Source organism: Kryptolebias marmoratus, linkage group LG13 (assembly GCF_001649575.2).
Source record: "Kryptolebias marmoratus isolate JLee-2015 linkage group LG13, ASM164957v2, whole genome shotgun sequence".
Taxonomy (NCBI): domain Eukaryota; kingdom Metazoa; phylum Chordata; class Actinopteri; order Cyprinodontiformes; family Rivulidae; genus Kryptolebias; species Kryptolebias marmoratus.
Window position 1 is genome coordinate 16,931,415 of NC_051442.1, and position 24,863 is coordinate 16,956,277.

The 24,863-nt window shown below is 37.3% G+C and overlaps 1 protein-coding gene across 3 annotated transcripts in view; it reads left to right on the forward strand.

The window, feature by feature from the left end:
• LOC108233887 (seizure protein 6 homolog) overlaps positions 1 to 24,863 on the forward strand; it is a 115,679-nt gene that overhangs the window by 49,180 nt on the left and 41,636 nt on the right. For all 3 annotated transcript variants that reach the window (XM_017412643.3, XM_017412642.3, XM_017412641.3), the window contains exons 2-3: positions 12,116 to 12,850; positions 13,325 to 13,446. In XM_017412643.3, coding sequence (XP_017268132.1) covers positions 12,116 to 12,850; positions 13,325 to 13,446 — 857 coding nt within the window. The remainder of the gene's footprint in view (positions 1 to 12,115; positions 12,851 to 13,324; positions 13,447 to 24,863) is intronic.

Here is a 24,863-nt window from a genome sequence, read left to right on the forward strand (position 1 = left end):
AAATATTGGCATTCCTGCCGAAAGTGCCATCAAACTGCACTTGAAATGTTACACCTAGCTTTTAGTGGTTCTATCGGTGCTTCCAAACCATAGAACTCATTGTAGGTGACTATATAATTCAAAATTCACCGAGTTGTAAAGGTTTATAAATAGTGTTGACATAGATAACTGTGAAATCTTTGAGACTGGAGTTGTTTTAAATAGGCAGCAATCACTTTGGTCTCGGTCACATTTGGACTATCTGTTAGCTTGTCAGTCCAGTCCAGTCAGAAATAAATTATTTATCTCTAAACTGAGGTTGTTCAGAGAGCTATCTACAACAGGTAAGATAGTAATCATTCATAGTATTTGTTGTTAGGACTGAGTAAATATTATCTCGAAACGTTCCCTTTCAAAGAAAAGCTGCTGATTGAAAAGCTTTTGTCAATATTGAGAATGGAAACAGAAGTAAACTAATGTAAACACCAGGATACCAAGCAGGGCAACCTCATTGACTTTTAAACTTTCTCTGAGGCACAGCCAAACACCATCATTGTTGCAGAATACCAGCGTTATTAACTCGAGCAGAAGAGCCTTGTGTTTGTTGCCAAAAGCAATAGAGCTATCTTTTCCATGCTTTGATTTTCAGATGGTCTGTGCTGTCTGGTAAAAACTGGAGGAGTTCTTGAGGCAGAAATGAGTCATTCTTGTTTTTTGCACTTAGCCTGTGACTAATTCAGCGTTACGACAAGAGCCCGCCCATGAGATACAGAGTATTGACAAGTGTAATGGCCAACACACGCATGTCACTTTATAGCAACTTCACAGATGAGGTAGAAAATTGCCATACTCTTTTTTTAGTAGTGTTTTCCATGAGCTGATGGATTTGTTATGGGGCAAGGAAATCACTGAATGACGGGCAGAGAGTGTGACATCAATCAAGTAGCTTTTAGATTCAACACTAATGTGTGGGCTGTCAAGGGTAGAGCTAGATGTACAACCTGCCCTCTTAAAGAACACTCTTGATAATATAGCATGTATATCTGACACATATTTTAGAGCCAAAAGTGGCTTTTTACAATCAAATGTAAAAAAGGTAATAATAAAATGAAAGAAAAAGCCCCAATTAAAGCTTTCCCTTTTTTTATTCTAGAACTTCCATAACTTTGTAGGAGTCGTTAAGACAAATTCCTCACAATAGTCTGCAGTAATTTGTGACAGATTTTAAAGTTGTAGGTCTTATTTCACCCACAGCTTTTTTATCACAGTAATTGACTTCACCACGGAGTAAATGGGAAGAAAATGAAAAGATGAATTACTCTAATGGAAGGAAATGAAGTGTGAAAAGAGACATTCCTCTCAGAATTTTCCAGCATGCAGCGCACTGGTAAATTGAAACACAACAAGGGTTCGGTTTCTGCGTGCGACAGATCCCGCCATGATTATAGAGGAGCTGCTTTTACAAGATGCATTTATTTTCCACAATGTGAGTGTAAGGGAAAAATACTGAAAGCTGCAAAGAGCAAGCCCAAATAAGGATGGCTGTGTTTTACAGGAGAGAGATGGTTAAGGAAGTTCTAAAACAAATCATGACCAATTAAAATACATTCAAACATTTATTAGAGAGTTAAGATTGTTTAATGAGCTCCTGTTTACCCCCTGCAGCGTAAGTGCTTCTCTGCAGATTTCATGCAAATTGCAATGCTGGGGGGAAAAAAAATAAAACGATGTATTTGTTCTGCTCCACTTTAAAGGTCAGGGCTTATGAGCACCATTAAAGCCGTTTTTCTAAAGTCTGTCTGAAGGACAAAACCCAACGAACCGTAACATAGGCAGGCCGTAATAAATGAAAAGGAAAAGTTATGGTTCCGCTCAATGAAGTCAAAGGGCAGATGGGAGATAAGAGTGAGTCTCATTTCAACATGTTGTTGTCCTCATGATGCAAAAAACAAAGCAGGCGAGCAAGAATAATCTGATGTGTGATATTGTAGTGTTTGCACAGTGGCTGAATCTTAAATATGTTTATGTACTTTTAATTTGTGAGAAACAATAATGTGATATGAGCAGTTTAAATAAAAATGTAGAGCAATTCTGTAATCTAAATACGTAAATATGGAATATTCATCTTCAAGATGCCCTTAATGAGGACTAATTTAAACATTGTGTTTTATTAAGGTCCCCTTCACACTGGATGACAACCCCGCTGCAACATAAAAAATATCAGCCAGAATGTGATTGGACTTAGGAGGACCTTGGTGAGGTTTTCAGGGGCAGCATGCACCAACGTGGATTGGCCATGGAAAATTTGAAGCAGGACTGGCCAAGCTGGCGTCATACCTAAGCTAAAACTGTGACAGTGACAAGGACATGCAAACAACCCACTGTGGAGCAGATACTCGTGGCAATACTGTTGTGCATGGCACAGTTTTCTTGTGCATAACTGAATCTTTGAGAAATTCATTTGTTGTGTCATGATGGGTGTAGGAGAGTGTCTTGGGGACAGGAAAATAGCAAAGAAACTCTTTTTAGTCAGTACTTGGTGAGTAGCAGCACCATGATTGCCTTCACACTGTAGGTTTTCCAAATTTGCTGTGATCCAGCCGTATTCTAAAAAGCCATGTAGGTCATCGACAACATTATGGGGTTGTCCTTTTGGGTTAAAGGTGTACCCTCACTGGGCTGCAACTAGTTGGCAAATGGCATTCATGAGAGTGCCTCCTGAATGTCTCCAGAATGTATTGCAACTTTTTTGGGCTGCTCAGTTTCCTCATGTGAGTCGCAGAGGCTCGCAGTCCTGTCACTGGAGTTTTGGACATGTACAAAAACATATGTGCATTATATCATACAAAATAATGCGCACGTCCAAGAGTACAGTTTTGCGAGCCATGAACACAAAAATAGACCATGATTTTGATAAACCTGGCTGCTTCAAATCAGAGCTTACTTCTTACTTGTCACAAACACTCAGAGCTGACTGAGACTGCAATGAAAAATTCATGTATTTTCTCACAGTTTTTAGTCACCAACTTGTCTGTATGCAGTCAAAGCTTGGTGAGATATCACCCTTAAAGGGACCTTCGGGGAGTAAACTTCTGTATTAGTTAAAGCAAAGAACTGGGAGAATGTGAATATTAAAAGCGATTAAACACATGTCAAAATTGTTATAAAAATGCTAATCTTTTTGAGTGTTGGAAGAAAAAGGAATGAAAACATGTTGTGTTTAGACAGTTTTTTTTTTTGGAATTTGATTTGGTATTTGGAATGGTTTATTTTGGATGTTTTTTCATACTTGTAATTTGTAAAAAAGTAAAGGAGGCAAAAAAAGAAGAAAAAGTAGGCATCTGTAATTGCCACTCTAGCCTTCCCTTTTTAGAACCAGGAATGGTGTACAATATCTCTCTTGGATTTTGATAGTCCATGTCTGTACATTTGCTGTTTCGAATAGTCTTCATCAGTGTCTTTCTTTTCTCTTTCTAAGCTATATATATATATATATATATATATATATATATATATATAAATCATTAAGCCAACTAATGGCATCGTTTATCAGTTTCACTCCATTATTTTTCTCTATTATATAAAAACAAGCATAGACTCCTCGCAAATTGTAGGGAAAGCAGAGAACGTTGCTAACAGGAAATTTTCACCTTCTGTGTTCAAATGAAATGATTAGTGCGAAGCTCCAGCGAGAGACTCAGAAGGAGTCATGTCGAGCGCGACCTGAAGGAGTTGTCTCTGAGCCCAGAGGAAGCTTCTTATTGATTTGCTTTTCTAGTGGCTCTCTGTTATATTAAGGAAATAACCTCCCCTGGATATTAGGAGATTGATGTCAATCAGTGGTTTGTCTCGAGTGTGGCTTGTCCCATCTTATTAGTGCGCTCTCCATGAACCGAGTGTTCGCTGATCACTCCAAAGATAGGCCAGCTTATAGAAGAGGCTGTCGGCTGCCTTCTTAAGGAGCATTCCCCTGTGATTGCTCACTCTGTCACTTCAGTCGGTGAGGACTGAGCGATTGTTGTAAATCTGTGTCATGTCAGGACGAAGCACGAGGTTGTACCTTTTCTGCAAATGTCAAACTGCACACCTGGATATATTTGATCATTAATAGATCTACAGACGTCACGATTGTAAATGTACTTTAAAACTCAAGAGCGGTGAAAACAGTGTTATCTCTTTCTAAGTCTGTCCCTGATGAAAAATGAGCGAGCTGCCAGCTTGGCATAAATTTGTGGCGAGTCTCCAGAATTACAGTCTGACACTTTCCTCCAGTTTTACTCAATTTCATGATGCTCGTGGTGTCATATTTATGCTTTTTGATCCCAGAGCCACTCAGTAACTAAGCCAAGATAGCCTAATATAAATGTAGGCCTTAACTTCACCCAAAACCTAGCAGAAAATATGGTGAAAAATATTTTTAGGTTTTGTTTTAAGCGTGTTTCTTTTTATCTATAGAGGTGGGAGAAACTGTGAATTTAACCAAAACTAATTTTTATTTGTTGTACCAAAAAAAAAGAGGCTTTTAATGGTTGTCTTTACATGATGTTTTATGTAATAAAAGCCTAATGTAAAAAAAAAAAAAAAAAAACTTTCACATCCATTTCTGAGCAACTGACCTGATGGTGCAGAAAAACTGTACTGAATGATCTTTGTTTATTTGGATCATTGTTTTATGTTAAAAAAAAGTTACATTTAAACAAGATGGACAAGTTTCATTACTGCTGGTTATAATAAGAAAGCTTGACACCATGGGTTTCTTCTTACTTTTCACACTTCTTCCCTTTGCTGTCCTCACTGTACTGACGAAGGAAAATAACAGTTTCCTGTGGGACAATTAATGGCTTTGCATTGTATTTGTGTCACAGCTCTGAATGCGATAACAGTGATCCCATTCTATCATGCTAATTACCACCTTTAATTTATGAATAAGTTCTAATTAACCAGCTACGGTGTCGTGCGACGTGATACAAGCGCACACATATAACCCCTGGAGTGTGCTGACTTTTCGTTGCTACTTTTAGCTGCGGGTCTAAATCAAGCCCAAACGAGCTGCGGAGTAACAACAGCTTCCAAAAGAGTTACCATCTGTCATCCAGTTTTGATTTATTATAAATCTTGTCACAAGTCTGGCTGCTAAAATGATTTGATGCAACTTCCTAGTGTGTCGAGGGTTATGATAGCATGACATCCATTTTGTGAACCTGACACAGCGCATCAAGATCACTTAGCTCTGAATGTGCTCTGCTTGTGCCATCTTTTCTCAGTGCATCTTTGGCTGATTTGAGACCTTCAAGCACAATAACTGTGAAAGGGTTGGCAGTGAGGTGTGAGTTTTAAACTGCAAACAAAAACCTGTAGAAGTACTTCATGCAGAAAAGAGTCTTTAGGTTTGTTGTTAAATACATTATTATATTTTTATTGTTTTGAAAGTGAGCATTAATGTGTGATTTTCTTTTTGTAGCCCATGTGCTTTTATTTGCCTATCACTCTGCTGTCAATACTCTGGAATTGTACAACTGAGGGACCAAGAAAGCTTCATTCCATTCTATTATATGAAAAGATTATTTGGAAATATCATTTTGGTGTTGTAACCAGCTGAAGTAAAACCATTTTAATCTTTTTTTGTTAAGAAAAAAAAGATAAAAAGATAGAAATTAATTATTAAGGGTCCTCAAGCACGAGTATTGAAGCACCCTTATTACTATCTGACCTGTAACTCACTGTTTTAGTGACTATTTTCAATTCACAACTCCTGTTGCTTAAAAAAAAACATAACAAAAAACTTCAAAAAGCATAAAAAAATGGAGCTCGACTGAGAATAGTGTGCTATGGCTTTGGCAGCAGTACACTGTAGAGTGTCAATGAAATTTGTCAAAAGCTTTGAAATATTTTGACATAATTAACATTGGAATTTTGGTGAAAGACGTCAAAAAACCCAGCTCTATTTGGGGCTCCATAGCTCAGGAACATCACAGTAGAAACATCATTTAAAGTTTAAATGAGTCACATGTAATTTGACTTTTGGCATTTTTTACACAACCACAGTTTAGATTTTATAATTTTGTTTCAAGATTTTACCCCAGGATGTTCAACTTACTGTGGTGACATCCACATTCTGTCTAAAATTTTCAAAATTTTTGCAAACAAATTCATCTTACTTCAACAAACTTGTATTACACTTATAATAAAGTTCATACATCAGGATATAGGTACCTTTGTGTTCTTTTACCCAGTTTGTCTCCCTCTGCTATCGGACTTTTGGACTTTCTTGAAAACTGAAAGTGAGGGGTCTTTTTAACTTGGCATATCTCCTACATGAAACGCTGCAGACACATAAAAACTGACATGCCTGACGACCAGATGCTGTTACCACTTACAGTTCAGAAATTCTTTTAGGTTTAACCTTTATTATTTTGCACAATGACTGTTTATTTGAGCCTTAATTTGTGTTTTTATCTGTCTGTCTCATTAAGAACACTGTCAGGGAGTGGGAGGCACAGGTGTGAGGTTGCCATGGTGACCTTAATGAGCTACTTGTTTTGAGCTTGTTTTTTTTCTTACACTTCTTATACAGTTTATGCTTTTTGTCAGCTTAGCATATTACAAAAGGAAGTCCCAAATTACTGTTGGTTTTATAGAAGTTGATGTATGTTGGGATCTTGCACTGCGGCTGCATTGGCACCCTTTAAAACTTCTTCAGAAATTTTTCTAATTACTTACATTATTGATGTTTTTTACTTTTATTATATACAGTCAAACCTCTGACCATGCTATTCAAAAAAGCAAAATCCGAAGGTGATGAATTATTAAGTACCATTTAAAGAAAAAGCTGAACATCCGTGCTTTGCAAATTGCATATAAAATTAAAAAATATATATCCTACTCTCCTGTCTTTTAAACCTCAATTATAAACAACCAATTAAGCTTCAGGGATCAGAACAATCTGGTAGCAGTACTTCTTCTCTCTGTAATCACAACAGTGAGGTCTCCAACCTGCACACATTGATCCCGTATTGATCTGTGTTTGAGAAACTCCAGTTCAGCCCCGACCTCCTCCATTCTCACTCTCCGCGCTCACTCGATATTCTGACTGAAGAACAGCAACCGGACGGTCGAAATCTGCACCACACATAGAGATGGAAGGAGAGACAAAATAAAGAAAAGAAGAAAAAAAAAAACACAAGATGATTGGTTTAGTTTAGAGTCTGCTGCAGGAGTAACACTAATCTCGGCTAAATATATTCCCTCCAGCTTTATCACGCAGCAGTGTGTGCTTGAGATTCATCTGTGCTTTCATAAAAGGGGCGAGAAGGAGGGGCAATCTTCTGTGCTTCAATCATTTATGAAGACCTCTCTTAACACTCTTTATTCAGTCTGGTAGGAGGACATGTCAAATATGCTTAGTTTGCCTTTATAGTGCTGTTAGGCTGCTCTTGTTGTGACAGAATAAGGCTACAAGAATTTTTTTTTTCTACTCCATCCTAAAACATCAGAAGCTCTTTGAATTGCTTCTGCTGCCAGAAGAAAGATGAATGTGGTGTTGTGTTTGTCAGTATAAAATGTAAAACCATGTGTCAATTCTGTCAGCCCGGGACGGGCTTTGAAACAAAATTGTTTACTGTGCCTCTTGTACAGCCTGATCAAACTTTTATTAGCCTTGCTGGATGGCGCTAAAACGACTCGGCGTCAGCAAAAATCTTGCAGGGGGCATTCAATTACTTTCAAAGTTTTATGAGGAAAACAGAGCCTCCGGGTGGCGCAGTTAATTTTTACTTTTATTCAGACATGATTACTTATTTATAACCTTAATGTATGTTTCCAGTTATGAGAATTGCCGAGAAGCAATAATGACAAAGTTCCATTCGCTGGCTGAATGTTTGGCACCTGGCCATGCAGATAAAAAAAAAAAAAGTTTCATTTCCCCTCAAAAAATATATTATTGGACTTTGAATGAACTGATTCAAAATGAGCCTCCAACTGTAAAATATATATTTTTTTCATATTACACCTGAAGATTAGGGTACAAAATTACATAGCCACATAGCTATGACTTTCCAAACATTTAAGACTTAAAGGCCTAGAAATCTCAAAAGGATTGCATGTCGCCCACCACCTTTCATGTCAGTTCTTCAAACCAAGTTGCATGTTTTTCGGTTAATTTTTGAAAATAACATTATGTAGAATCTCATGCAACATCACAAAATGTCATACTCCAAGTATATGTTGTGAATGGCTCTCAGCTACTACCATATCAAATTTGAGTTCAATATATGCAAAACCGACTGAGTTATAACCATTTTTCTAATGGCTATCGTTGATTAGCTGTGGCAACCATCTTAAATTGGATAAACTCCAAAACCAAATCACTTGTAGATGAACATCTGATTAGTCTTTGAAGGTTTCATTAAAATCTGTGTAGTTCATTAGATATTATGCTAACAGACAAACAGGGTTGACACCAACAGTTATTGGCAAAGTTTTAAGAAAAGTTTTTGCACAATGAGCAGCATTTGTAGTATGTGTTGTGAACGAATCTCAGTTACTACACCATCAAATTCTAGCACAATTTTGGTAAAACTGACTGAATTGTAGCAATTTTTTGTGTTTTCTAAGGTCAGTTAGCTGTGGCGGCCATCTTAAATTGGATTAGCTCGCAAAGGTAATAAGTTGTAGACATGCACACAATGACTGTTTCCTGAAAGCTTCATTTAGATCTGTTTAGTGATTCACGGGGTATTTTGCTGGGAGACAGACAAAGTCGATTCCAAATAATTAATGACAAAATGTTAAACAAACATCCTGTGCAATCTGTTAGTGCTCAGAATATCTGTTGGGGATCAGTAATAGCTTCAACCACACCAAATTCTATTCCAATATCTGTCAAACTAACTGAGTTATAGCCGTTTTTGTGGCTTTAAAGTTCAATTGACTGTGGCAGCCATCTTGAACCAGATTAACTTCATAAATTCACCGATTGTAAATGTACATTTAATGATTAGTTTATTCAAGTTTTATAATAATTTGTGCAGCCGATGTCTGTTTTTTTATTTTGGTAACTGACAGACACATTAACACATGCACACAGACATGGACCAACTAATTTGCTCTGCTTCTTGAACCAATATCTGTTACTATATTTAGTCGAATCATACAATTCAAATTGCTTTTGCATCTGTCTTGATGTTCAACAGAGGCTCCATCATGCATCAGTGTCGGGTATTCTAACCAAAACATTTACATTGGGATATCTCACTCATTTGCCTCCCATGTCTGTTTTTCTTTTTTTTTTTTTATACATCAATCAGAATCTGCTGGCAGCTTTTCTGCCTCATTAGGGCAAACAGTCCCCCCCATTCGCAGGCTAATTAAGGTGTCAAAACAGGCATCATTGTTTCATGTTGACACGTTAACACACACATGAAATTTGATGACATGAACTCTAATCGACTCTTCTCTAAATGTTTATCTTTTTTAAAAACATCTTTAGTCAGCAATTTCATTCTTGTAGCTTGTTTAGCATCCTAACTGTTAATCATTAATAAAAGTATTTTATGTGAATGACTATAAACACTATTTGTTTATATTTGTTTATGGTTTGCTTGATAAAGATGGACCATGTAAAGATAGGACTATGAGGAGCTGAAGATAAAAAAAAGACTTTTATGTATGTCAAGGTAAAAGCAACAAGACACGATCATCTGATTGTTTTTTTCAATCACTGTTTTGCAACCTTACTGTAAAAAATTAATAATAAAACTAAAACATGCTTATATTTAGGTTAATGAATAAATCACAACCCATAAAGGAGCAGGAGTTCAAGAACATTTATTTATTTCACAATACTTGCTGCATCAAAGCGACTCCAGTAAGTTCCAATCTGCAGTCTGGAATATTTGAGGACGTGCATCAGGGAGAACAATTTATTTGTCAGATTCCTCCAAACAACCAAAGGGAGAAAACTGCTGCTGGTAATGGGGAATTTACTTGTCCTTTTGGACACACAATGCAATTATCTGGCTGCAGAAAATACACAGCATAGGATGATTGATCATTGTGTCTCAGAGTGGCAGGGAAAAAAGCTTTTCCAAAGTTTGAAATCACAGAAATTATAGTGGTGAACCACTATAATTGCTTTTAAGCTCTTCTTTCTTTTGTACCCCAGATAAATTTGCCTTGTATGTTATTGGAAGTAATTATTGGCTTTGTTGCTGTGGGGTATTTTACCCTAAAGTGATTTAGTCTAATCAGACAGGTGCTGTAAAGATGGAAGAAGTTGACAAACTGTTGCATAATTACCTTCGGTTTTTAATTTAATAATCTGTTTTGAGTCACTGTTTCTAATTTTTAAATGGTATCTGTCGGGGACTCCATCTATTTATATTTTCCCTTTTTTATCTGATTGGCAAAGTCACTGCAGGAAAATTTGTTTTACAGTCCGTACATCTGAAAGATGTGTGATGCATTATGATTTCTTATAAAAATTTTATATAATAAATAAAATACATGAAACAGTTTTTGTTTACACCCACTCATTTTGGGCATGAATTTCATTTCTGGCTTGGGATCATTGTCATTGTCCCTTTGGAACACCCAGTTGTGTCCAAGTTTCACTTATCTAGCTATTGAGTTTAGGTGACGTTGAATAATTTAGTGGTAGTCCTCCTCTTTTGTCATTTCATTACTTTGAACAGGTCACCAGTTCCATAGCATGATGCTACCACCACCATACTTGACAGCTGGTACAGTATTCTTAAGTTTAAAAGTCTCACCCTGACTTCTCCAAACATACAGTACTTCTTGTTATTGCAGTCAAAAATATTTTTTTTGTCTCATCTTAATATATATTCTTTAGAAGGTATTTGGTTTGTCCATTGAGTCTGAAGATGTTTGCATCGTCTCACTTCATGATGATGTAAAACTTTCTTCACTGTAGACAGTGTTGCTGGTGTTCCAGTTCATGACAGGGTTACATCTTAGTGGTTCATAGGTTGTTCCTGAACATCCTAACCTTTCCTTTTATCTGAGGGTGACAGATGAGTATTGATCAATCCAGTAAGTGCTGTTTGATTTTTGGCCTGGCAACAAGAAACTACCAGCTGCAGTCAATCATGATCACGAACAAGTTACCAGGCCTTGGCCTTTTCAAGTTAACACACATTCTCAAACCTTCAGCACCACTTAGTAAAAAATTTAAGAGAATAAATGTGTATATTTGAACCTGTATGTATAAATTTGATCTTGTGCGGATTACAGAAAATCCTCAATACAACCAAACTTGTGCATCCAATTCTTGTTTTTAAAACCCATTGAAGTTGTGTAAAATATTAATTTAAATAAAGTATTTTCAAATCTACAAGTTAATATGACATTCATGCCCATGTTGAATGAATGTAAACTTCTGAGCTTATTTGCACTTTACACTGATAGATTAGTTAACTAACTTAATATATCAATCAGTTTTGTTTACTTACCTATTTTAGTACACCAGCATTTTTTAAGTCCTTCTTCGTATTGCATCGATAAGTGCATTTTTTCAGTCCAGTAAATAAATAGACTTTCTACAGAGTGTTTTTCCATTCTGTAACACAGCTGCCTGCAGGCTGTGACTGTTCAATTTAGTTTTAATAAACTGGCTTTTTGTAAGTTGCTTTGCACCATTCTATGCGTTATTCAGGTACAGAACCCTCGAAAGAGTGCCCTTTATGATAATTGAATTAAAATGTAGAGTGTATCATGTCAAGAACTAAATAGGAAAAGTTTGGACTTCCAGAGAAAAGATGTTTAAAATGTATATAGTCTTATGTAGTCTGTTATGTTGTATAAAAGAGTAAACAATGTGAACTGGAGTGTTTAAAAAGACAATTTCTAATAATTCACGGAACAATGGTTTTTTTTTTTTAGCAATATAACATGAACAGTAATAAATGAAATCGTTAAAAGTGAATCTGACCTCCACTGACATCAAATAACATTTGTGTGAGGAAGAGTTACACAAGAGGACAGACTTTCAATTCATTAACCATGATTTTTCCAGCCTACAAGCTTGCAGCATTTTTATATTTCATATGAATATAACCTGTTGGATTGATAGACCTGTTTGCCTTCTTTTCTGTCTCTCTCTCTCTCTATCTCTCAGGTCCAAGGGAAATGCACAGCATCAGTAGGAAGGCACTAGACCAAGACAGAGACCTTTTCACACATGTACCAACACAGGATTTAGAAAGTGAAGCCCATTCCATCACTACTGTCTCACCGATGAACATGCCCAACCACCAGCCCATCTTCAAGGGCCTCCTCCTCCACGAGCACCTGCTTACAAGGGACTTCCAGGGTGACCAACATTTCTTTTGGAAGGACGGCTCTGTAGCTGCACATCCCACCATGCCAGGCTCTGTGTCTGCTCCAAATGCAGGAGACGCTGTTACTCAAATTGTGCCCCACGAGGACGCCCCGGCCTTCTCGGACATTGCCACGACTGCCACTGCAGCTGCCACCTCCCCGCTGACCACGTTTTCTCCCACAACCCCCGCACCACCCATCTCTCTGCCTCAGAAGAAGTCCGCCAAGGAGAAGACCAAGGGGTCAGACAGAGTGGAGCCAACAACAGACTTCCTGACTACTCAAGTGACACCACATAGCAGAAGCAACCCAGTGGCTTCCTCATCACAAGGCAGGGGTTTATCTAGTGGTGCCACTTTTGCACCCATCTCGGCAATGATGGAAAAAGGACAAGCAAGGGAAATGGCTGTAAAAAACAAAAGCAGCTCTGATCATTTACTCTCCAAGTTCCCTTCATCCTCTCAGGAAGAAGCTACCAGCACAGGATCAGCTGTCATCACAGCTACCACCATCACCACCATGCAAACGTCAGGTGAACATGTTTATATTTTTCTCCCTCTTTTGATATTCCTGCAGCAGAACATTCAAATGACTTTGTGCCATAAATAGCATTCACATCTCATGTCTTTTTTTTTTTTTCTGAAGGAAATTTAGAACCGGGTGTATCATTAACAGATGCATCCCAGAGGACTCAAAATTAAGCATCAGGTCATCAGCATCATGTCTGTTCATTTTGCATTCTGCACACAGCTCTTCCCCTCCGTCCGCTGGGGATAACAGAGTTGCTCATGTGTCAAAAACAATCTGATTTTTTTCCCCCTGATGTGTCCTGCCTGTCCTTTCCACTGGTCACAGAGGGCTGAGGGCCCAGATAAGCGGTATCAAAGAGGATATCTGCGGAGATAGTTGGAGGGGTTTTGGGGGGCAGGGAGACACAGGTGGGCTGTCAGAAAGATCAGTGGTCAGGGAAAAAGGAAATCACTTTTATTTTTGCTCTCTCCCACAGAGCCGTGCGGAATGAATTTCACTGAGTCGGAAGGTAACGTTGAAATCCTACAGCCACTTGAGTCTGGTGTGGAGTGCAGCTACTTGATTACTGTCTACCTGGGATATGGCATTGAGGTTCAGGTTGGTATTATAAAATCATTATAATGATTGTCATTTGAAATCATGCTTTTCAATTAACTGTCAGTTTGTTAAATTCAGAAATGAAATTTAAACATGCATTAAATCACCACACGAGGAGAAACTAAAGCAAACTGTAGACATATTCTGAGCGTCACCATCGTTGGAGAACATTTCTGGTGTTTTGCAAATTTAATATTTCTGTACCTTTATTTTGGTACGCATCAGCCCAAAGGAAATCATTTGAAAGCTCCGTTTTCACCAGTTAGTAGCTAACTCGTTCTCCTGTTTGTTGCGAGGCAGGTCGGGAACAGTTTGTTTTAAACTCCAAACAAGCTGTCAGTACCTGCAAATACTACTGACAGAGAGCTGAGAGACATGCCAAAAATAAAACTGCACCTGAAAGATGTTAAACCTCCCAAAAATAAAAAAATAAAAAATAAAAAAAATAATCCAGAACAGCTCTTAAGCTCAATAAAGCAGAGGGGTAGAGCCACACCAAATAATAAAAATAAAAAAAAACTAAACAAAACACAGTTTAATGCTGTTAATGTAAAGTGTTAATGATACCAATCTTAACTTGAACTACCCTGTTTGGTGCTTTAGAGAACACCTATTAAAGCAACATTATGTTGCAGCAGAATGTTTCATTTAACGAGTGAACAACTCTGACATTCTTTGGTTGCAGCTGAAGCAGGATTTTTCTGGTCTTTTGTCCCTCGATAAAGACAGGCAGTGAATTACTGGGGTGAGTGGGTGGATGAGGGCACAAGAGATGGGGGTGGGGGTGGAGGGGGTCTGTCTAAGGTTGAATGTTTGCTCGGTAAGTCTCTACACAAAAGGTTATAAAAATTAACTGTCAGTGTGAGCGTGTTCCCCGGCATTTGCAATTCCTCAAACGCCTCATTTACCACAGGAGACTTTAAAATGTGTGAGCTTTGTCTTGCTGCCTCTGGAAGGCTAAGATAAGTCTTGACAGAGTATATGTTTGAGAGTGTGCTTTTCTCTGAAGACTTCCTCTGGGTAACTTAAGTAAATCTTGAACCACTTATAAGAAAAGGCACACACTCACCTGCAAGCACACTCACACAGTCACATGTATTTGATGTATCAGCTCTCAGCTTTCGCAAGCTTCTCCAGTGCATTTGGTAGAAAATTTCTTTTGTGACTTTAAAAACTGCAACTAGGCTGGAAGAAAACCCATGAGGAAGCAATTCATTCTAGTACTTTGCAGATAGATGGGGGCCACTGTGTCCTTTCCTCACCACAATCAAAGGAGGGAGTTATTTGATAGCAAACTATGCAAATGACGAGCCAAGGTCTTTGTTACAGGGAGAAAACACACACGCTCACTGAAGACGGAGAGACGGGATTTTAATTCATCTTATGTTATACCTCCTGACCAGGAGTGTGAGAGAGACTTTTCCTCCTGAAAACAATCCAGTTTCACAGATTGCAGCGCATGAAGATGACCACTTAGCAGTGATGTGAATTAACTCTGCGTTCAGACAATCTTTTTTAAATTAAACATTATTTAACTCACATTTAGACTGGCTTCACATTTCAGCCTATTACTGAACCGTCACTCTGAGCTGCTTCATTTCTTTATTTCTGTATGTATGCATGAGAATGACTGAACACTGGTTATGGGTCACTTTTTTGTTTAAAGGCATACCATGGTTTTAAAGTACTAATCTTAGCACCACTGATATTTTCTTATCATGCCGTTTTGGAAGTTTACACTCATTTTAATGACATACCAGAGACAGTATGTGGTTTACCCAGGTTGTATCCAATGCCGGTATGCTCTCCCCTCCCCCTTTTGTTGCCATAAATACATTTTGTGGATATTTATTTCATGTTTTTCTTTAGGTCTTTAGTTTTCTGCATTACACCCGGCTAATTTACGAGCTAACGTCAGCTTATCAGGCTTTCAACATTACTTTTACTTTACAATGTAAAGTTCAGCTGAGAAATACTAACACTGAAAAAAAAATCTCTTATTTTAGCACCGTACATATAATTTAGTGAGAATTTATTTTAATTTTTTAGGTGTTCATCGATTTTACTCAATTTTAAAGAGAACATGACTTAGATTCTCTCATTCTCCTTATTTACATCTATAAACCTAAACCAAAATAATATTTTTAAAAAATCATATATGATATTATATGTATAATAATGCTTAATATTATTTCAGTATCTAATTTTTTTTAAGTAGCAGCATAAGTTTAAGCAGTTGTATCTTTGTTTTTAAATAAACACAATAAGATCAGATTTGTTTATGCTTTAATGCCACAATATACAGTGAAACCATGGTCTTTTTGTCAAGGTCACCATTCCATAAGAATCTCATACTGACCTGTTCTCACTGAATACACATGTCTGCTAACCTGGTGTCAAAGTATTTGAAATAAACCCAGTGTCAGAAGACATAACCTGCTGGAGGAGTTTATTTTGGTAAAATTTATTAGAGCTACCTTTCCATATATTGAAAGCAACATGTTAAGAATTTGTGTGTTCATTGCAAATATCTCACTTCCAAGGTAAGTCCTTCTCCAAGATAACAAGGATGCCATCATTTCTGTAAAAAGATCAGTTCATTCAATATAAACACTATAAATATTCATTCATAAATATTCATTCAAATAAACAGAAAATAAAAATATTTGTATGGTCTTTTTTCCAAATTTCAAGTTCTAATGAAGAGTAAAAGCAAAATCAAGGCAAAAATAATAAATGTAACAAGCTTTAGAAACCTAAAAAGAAATCACCAAATGTAACCTTTTAAAGGAAAATCCAAACTGGAGCCTCCTGGTTGCCAGTCTTGCAATGATTCCATAAACCCAATCAATTTCCTTGGTCTTGGTATGCCAACCACGGGCTGACATTTCACTGACAACTCTGAGTTGATGAGCTGTAGGAGAGACATTATGGTTGAAGTGCATGTTCGTAGTTTGGCAGCCAGCCTTCGTTATGGAAGGGAGTTTTCATTATAGCTGACAGTCCGGCAGTTTGCAAGGGCAGAGCATGCTAATTAAATTAAAGGAATAATCTGGAGGACGAATGTGGACGAGGACTGAAATACATATTTGTTGATTTTGTGTACCAATGGTTTAGTCAAACACTCCATACAAAAAGGGATGGTGTCACTTTTAGTAAATAAAGACCCTTCCAAGTGCAATCAAAAATATAGGCAAGAAATAAACACGATAAGACCTTTCCTGTATTTAGTCTACACGGTAAAAAATGTATCAGGAGAATTTACTGCCCTCAGCCTTACTGTTCAACCCCTCTAACAGCTTATAATGCATTGCCCCAGCTGCTGATTCTGACCGCATTGTGATTTATTTGCAGAATAATTGCGGAAATATTAAGAGGCTGATATATCACAACTTTCATCACACAGATAAATAACGTAGTAAACACTCGAAGCATTAAAAAAAAAAAACACTTCATATTTTTAGTTCGCACAACATTTAGTAAATAAATTAATTATACCTGGCGTATTTATCACTTTAAGAGATTGCTACAGATTGTTTAACTTTGAGACATAAATTATAGATTTTTGTATGACATTTCCCAGATATTATATCAAGGTTAGAGATGATGAATAGCTTTAAAAACAAAGGTGGTTACAGTAATAAATGATAAAAGCGGGCTTATTTAAAGATTCCTTTTCATTTTTCCACATCCTCATGCATGTTTTAAAAAATGATGACTTTACATTTACTAACCTTGTATTTCTATTAATGCAGACACTCAGTATATATGTGAACTGATAGCTTTATGGCCATGTAAAACAGCTCTTTCAACAAAATGTAAATAAAATATTTTGACTTGCATGTTACTGACTCTCAGTGGAATTTGGATTTGAATATTATTTTTTGTTAATGACAAGCTCTGGCTCTGTAGTGCTTACCAAATGAAAGTGATAGTTCAGATAATTTTTTTTTCCATTGGGTTATGTGAGAAGGTTATCAACAAATATCTTTCCTGTTGTAGATAACTCTTTGAGCAACCTCAGTTTTGAAGAAATATACTTTATTTTAACTCTATTGACGAACTAAACCAATACGAAAGTGGATTGCTGCTGTCCTAAAACAACTTCACTGTTTAAAATTTCATTTTACTGTTTGCAATTGCAAATAGACTCAGCAACTGCAACACTTTTGTTTCAGCCTGGGGCACATTCAAAAGACGTATCATGATATTTTTATGCTGTAATAATCATGTAATGCTAAACTGTTGAGAATGTAAACGTATACTAATCTGAAACTTTTAAGATTAGAGTTGTTTCCGGACAGCAGCAGTCCACTTAAGTTTTGGCTCCATTTGGACTCACTCCTTCAACAGGTCCGAATTAAACTCTAAAATGAGGTCATTCAAAGACCTATCTTCATAGAACCTGACTTCAAAAGATTTGAACTATTTTTTCCCACAAAGTAGATATAAAAGGAAGTGTTCTGACTAGTTAATTGGTGTTACCTAAAGCACGTCACATTTCTATATCCGCCAGTCATTTTTGCAATAAGGTTTAGGTGCAAGGCAGATGGAGGTTTTCTAGAGCTGGGCTGTAGCATTAAAAGGCTTAAAATCTGTTTTGGAGCTTTTTTCTTATTTGATCAAATAAATCTTGTTAGGTAAGCTAGCTATCAGCTTTTTCCAGGCCATCTGCTCTGAATTCTGCATTTTCTTTTCTCACTGATCTACCTGCCTCGGTCTTGAGGAGTTTCCCTGTGAGCTTCTGCACACTTTTCGATTGGCCTGTTTTTTGGAACATCCTGGATGTTGTAATGTGTAGGAAGCAGTGGGGATAGAAGTCAGCACAGAGCTCCTCACACGTCTACTGAGGCTGATTACAGCACTGTTCCCATCTGCTGACAGGATTAAAGTGACATCAGTCAAGAAAATGATGGGAAGGATTTCAAAGTCTTTTGTATTTCTCCTCTTTTTCACAACTAAATTTTTCTGTTTTCCCCAACTACACTTTTGCAGTTTTTCTTTTGTTTATTCTGCTCTTTAAATGTATCCCAATCAATTCATATATTAATATAAACCCTGTGATTGACTCAGCTATTAGACAAGTCAAATGTGATTTCGGTTTCAAAAATTGACTTTACATTAGACAAATCGGCTAGATTAAAAATGTAATAAACAATTTATTATTGCCCAGCAGCAATGTGTGTGTGTGTGTGTCTGTCTGTTACCAAATCATCTCATGAACCACTGGCTGGATTATAAAGAAACGTTCAGGAAATCATCATTGAATATACATCTACAACTGATTAACATTTGGACCAATCTAATTCAAAATGGCCACCACTGATCAGTATTAGCCAACATAAAAACACCTGTAACACTTTAACAATTTAACAGTTATTCAGTTAAAATTATAGTTGAGTGTCATTCACAGCACATACTTTGAGCGTGACATTTTGCGATATTGCAACAGTTTTTTTTCCCATAAATTAATGATAATAAAAATATCAGTCGTCTTGAGTCTCAGTGGGAAAAATTAGCATCCAAGTTTAGCAAACTGAGATGCATAAACATCATTTCACGCAATAATAAAGAAAAAAAGTGTTGAATAAAACCCTAAGAAATTTAAATGAGCTCGGTGGCTTAGATGTGCAAAATTTACATCTTAGGAGGGATTTATTATTGTTTTTCTTCTTCTTTTGTGGAGAATCATCAATGAATTGCCCCTCTAAGGATGGAGACGTTACAGAGCATGCCAAGTGTTTACAGCTAATCCTGACTTTAGGGTTAACGATTGGTGTTTGATGCTGCCTCGGCGACCGCGCTCCTCTGACTCCAATCAATAGTCATGTTAATAAGCAGCACCAATACTTGACACACAGGTCCCTCTCAGTGCTGGCTGAATTGCCGTATTGATCCTTTGCGCTCTCATTTTAATTCCAGTATTTCTTACAAAAGAAGCAAAATGCTCAAGGCGTTGACCCTGGCCCAGGGTGGCTGATGAGTGAGGGAATTAAATTTGTTTTTGTTGGTGTTTGGTGGCTGCCAGCGCGCTCATCAGCTGAAAGGAACACAAGAAAGTAGTTTATTTTAAACGAAAACAAGTGTCAACACTTTTCTAAATCCAGAATTTTATTTTATGTTTTTTGTAAAATTGGCTAATGAAATTGGTGATTCTTTTTCACCTCCTGCCCCAGTGGCTGTGGGAACAATGCATGAATGCCACCGGACATGGCAGACGTGTCACTCCTGACAGAGTGATGGAAACCAGGACAGGCTTGCTGCCTTTAATCAATTTGAGATGAGGCAAAAGGAAACCTTCATCAAGCTGCGATGTGGGCCAGTAAGCCAGGACGTCAAGATGGCCAGCTTGATCTTGATGAGCTCTTTAGGGGTACCCAGGCTGCGCAGAGATGAGTTTTCACGAGGCCCAGCCATCCCCGAGAGGAATGCTTTCAGGTGACACTAATTGCTCCTCCACCCAGCTTGCTGTCATCGAGGAAGATGTCTGTCTTGGCAGAAGTTCTCTCCAACTTATTCAGCAGTGTGATGAAGATGGGAGGAAAGATGCAGGCGAGGGAATATGCAAGAAGTAATGAGCAATGCATGAATTTATGCAAAAACTGCGCAAAATAAACGGAGCTGCGAAGGCCAAGGAGGCGCGTCAGAAAGTGAATCAGACTTATCAGAAAATCCCATCTCAGACTGTTTTATACTTTCTGCTTCAATGACAGCAGCAGGAAATAAATAAATAAATAAATAGGATTAAAGGCCTAGCCTTCCTTGAAGAAACGTATATCGCCCGCCGCTTTTCAACCCAGAGTTTTAAACTAAAGGCTGCTATAGATGCCACAAAAACTGAGAAAAATGTTTTCTCTCCCAGGGATTGTACTCTCTCTCTCTCTCTCTCTCTCTTTCTCTCTCTCTCTCTCACACACACACACACACGCAAACACACAAAGACATCAGTAAAAACCTTATCGCTCCACCTTTGCCTTTGACAGTGGACGATAATGATCTCTGTAAACTTAATTTGTTAAAATAATAAAATGTCTCTCAGCTCATCTGAGACAAGTATGACAATAAACAACATAATATTATGTTAATCTCCTGGTTGCAGTTTTTATTTTATTTTAATAACAGTCAGCTTTTGCTGATTTGCTCAAATCTATTCTTTAAAGCAACAGGAGCAAAACAGGAAATGGCCTTGGCTCTTTTATAGAAAGGTGAATGTTCAATTAAGATAACTTTTTTATGATGAATACCAAAGAGTAGTTGTTTTTTTTTTTGTGGTTGTTTTTTTTGCATAAACGTGTTGGGAAAATACACAAAAGCACAACCTTGATGTGGTGCACTGAGATTATTTAAATGCGAGCTGCGGATGGAGGGGCTATGAATTGGGCACATTACCAGTATGTTCTGCTGCCTAATCCGGTGGGTTTTATCATGGTAATGATGACACTGCAGCTGGTGAGTCCAGTAGCTGTTGATTCATTGCCCCCAGCAGCTGGGTCATTTATTTCCCGTGTATTGTGCCACTGTATCATTTTGATTACGTACGGCTCATTTCCACCTCAGCAATAGCTCCTGTGAGTCAGTGTAAATGTTCATTGCAGAGCACCGCCAGATGTTTTTAACAATAAAACATCAGTCAGAGGCAGTCTCAGTGGATAGTTCACTCAGCTTGCGTGTAGCACCCGTAGATAAATGAATACATTAGCAAATAAGGAGGATATGTCATGTGGGAAAGAGTTGGGATTGTTTGACAGATTGTTTATTTCAGAGCCCCAGGAGAAATATTTGTATCTTTATTTTACTTTTTTTTTCACAGCAGGCAGGAACTGGTTAATTGCATGATGCTGTACAAATTATTTGGTATTTCCCCTCATGTGGGACTAACTGTGGGACTCTAGTCACAGATTAAACACTGAGCCTGACACATCTCTGTTCAGATGTGATAGGATGGATCTTTATCACTCTCATGGTTAGCACCCTTCCCTCCGAAGGCAAAAGGCAACAATGTTTTTTCATTGTGTCTGTCTGTGTGATCATGTAGGGTCGTTTGTCTGCAGTGTTAGCAAAATACCTATGAACCAGCGAACGGATATTATAGAAACTCTCTAAGCGACCTTAGTGAACACAAAGATGTCAATAGCTCACTAAATTTTACAGATATTGAGCTAGAATTTTGAGTGTTGGTAGCTGAGAGTGACTCCGAACACATATGCATACCAGATCACACAAGATCTGTTTTTAAAACTTTGCCATAAACCATTGGAGTCAACTGTGTGTTAGCAAAATACCTGTCTGTCTTGGAATGAAAGCCAGTGGGTGATATGCATTTCTTCAAGGAATGCTAAGCTATTATTTTCAATGTGCATCTCCCAAGAAGCTCTCTGCTCTATAATGGGGGCAGACAGCACAACAAGAATAGGCTATACGATCCTGCAAATACTTTTGAAACTTTATTTAAAATGTATATATTCTTTGTTTTGTATTCCTTGTGCAGTTCTGGGTCTGTCAATTGCACCTATGGCCTTGCAGGATGCTGTGTTTATTACTGTGGGTTGATGGAAAAGACAGAAGCTTGAGGACAGAGTTGACCTTCTCCTTTCTGGTCTTTTGATTAGTCGCAGGAAAATAGAATATTGGAATAGATTTTTGGAAAAAGACTTGCTCCTCAGAGGACAGTGTTGTGTGTTTTTCCCCCCATTGTTTAGAGCCTTTTTTCTAGAATGCGAAAGAAATAAAAAAACTATGAAAAAAACCCACACATTTTCTCATTCCTCAACACAATTCTTAAAATGGAATAGAACGGTGTATAAGATCCACTGATAATGTTGTGGTTGGTGCTGAAGTGTGCTTGGTCAGCCAAATACTCACTTCCACAAATGTATTTGCTGAGGCTGAATTTCCAGCTACAATAACGCGACTCATTACAGTCCACAGCAACATGCCTGTGTGTATACATACATACATACACACATATAGAGGCGTGTGTGTCTGCACATGTGTGTGTGTGTGCAGCAGAGAGACACTGAGTAAAAAGTCCCTGTGGGCATTTGGCAGCAGCACTGGCGTAGATAAGGTAGTCTGAGGTCTCCTGACATGGCCAATGATTCATAATTGAGGCAGGACAGCTGTTGCTGGCTGCACTGACACGTCCCCGGGTGGATGACAGATGATCGGGCCCTCTGGGGCCGAACTATCTATCAGTCCAAATGTTCCCTGTACACTATCTGCTCACCTATCGTTCATGAGCTTCCCTGGTATATGTAAACGATGTGGTCACAGATCCGCAAACCGGTTGGGCTCAGCAAAGCCGCTGGTAACACAGACTGCATAACAAACACAAGGTGGATTCCAAACTATGCACAACCAAATATATATCTATACTATTTGTAAAACTTTTAGATTCTTATTCAATAGTCATTTAGGCTTTGTTTGCCTGTTTCTGTGTGTGTATGCACATGTGTGTGTTTGCCTGTTAGTAAACTATGTAGCTCATAAACCACTGGATGGATTTTGATGAAATTCTCAGAAAGTAAACATTAAATGTACATCTACAACTGATTATCTTTTGGAGTCAATAAAATTCAAGATGGAAGCCACAGCTAATTAACTATAGTAACCAAAAGCATGGCTGTAACGTATTGAAATTTACTGATATTTAGCTAATGTTTGGTGTGGTAGTAAACATACTTTGAGCACTAAGACATCTTTCAAGACTATGTTATATTGCGATATCATGCAAAATGTTGACCAAAATGGCTCGAACTTGATCTCTTCGCATCGTGACATCAGTTTAAAACTCTGGCATAAATGATGGCGAGCAATATGCATGCCTTGAAGGAATGCTAGGATGCTAAGCATGTATTTCTTATTTGACTTTTTCTGCAGTCTATTTAAACAAACACCAATTAAAACATGTTACAACAGTCACAGCTACACTGAGAAAAATTGCCAGCCTATGATTCATAAAAAACTCATAATCTACCAGCATAGCATTGCTTCATAAAAAATGCATGGTTTAAAACTTGCCTCATCTTTGCGTGTTTTCATATAGTGTATCACAAGTTCTCCTAGCTATTTTATCACATCTTTTTTTCTTTTCCTTTTTTTAGCAAAGCTACAAAGTTATGCCCCAGAACAACAAATAGACAAACAAACAAAATAAAAATCAAATAGAGAAATGATAGAAATAATAACTAGACAATAAATAAATTATGCTAAAGTAAATGAAAATGTCATTTAGCAGAATAACATATTATTTATAAGGCTTGTTAAAAAAAGGAGTTCAAACTGAAGCACTTTACTACAATGAAAGCAAAGAGAAAGTAGAAATGCATGAATAAATAACTGCAACAGCCACAATTTAAGCAATTATAAAGTCATATTAAGAATTAAAGACTCCTAAACACAACTTCATGGAACACATCAAATATTCACAAAGTCATTTACTTCAGAATTACTGAGTGGATTTTCTCTGCAGCAAACATTATCTGCTGTGGACATCTTGACACATCAGAAGAAAGAAATAACATTTGAGCAACTGTACTAAAGTTGTTCCAGTTTATTTACTTTTATTAGATCAAGTTTAACTTTGTTGTCATTGGAAATGTGCAAGCACTAATAAGAACAATAAGAAAAAAAACCTGAAAGGCGTAGCATTAATTGAAGGTATTCATATCGCACACTGCCTTTCATGTCAGAGTTTTAGACTAAGATGATCTTATGTTGAGAAATGACAGTTTTAACCATTTTGGCTAAACCTTGAAAATAACAATATGCACAATGTCATGTGAGAATGGATGATCTCACATGATCGTTTAGTGCTTGGAGTAGGTGTTATAAATGACTGTCAGCTACTACCACAGCAAATTTTAGCTCAGTATCTGTACATTTAATTAACATAAAGCCATTTTTGTTCAAGCTAAGATTGATTAGATGTGGCAGACATCTTGACTTGGGTTGACCCCAAAAGAGTTGTAAATGTTCATCCAGTGATTACTCAGTGACTCATGAGATATTTTGCTAACAGTTCAGACAAACAAGCACATCTGTAGACATGGACAAAAACATTATCACGCCATCTTTGCCTTTGATGGCGGGTGATAACTAAATCCGGCACCAGAAGCGCAAACTAGTTCACAAATGCAACAGCAAAATGTAAATTATTATACTTTTAAATGTATAATATAAAAAAAATTGCAACATACAGTATGTGTATTGTATTTTGTGCAACATAGTAATAAATAAAACCAACAGACAAACATGAAAAAAAAATTAGTGAAACTTTAAAAGCATAAAAAAAGACTTTAATTTTTAATCATTTTTATGTTTACAACAAAAGCGTATGTCTCTCTTCCTGTCCTTGGCCCTGATTGTCTAACCTGTATTATCAAGAGTTCAAAATGCTTTAAATGTAGGTTACACTA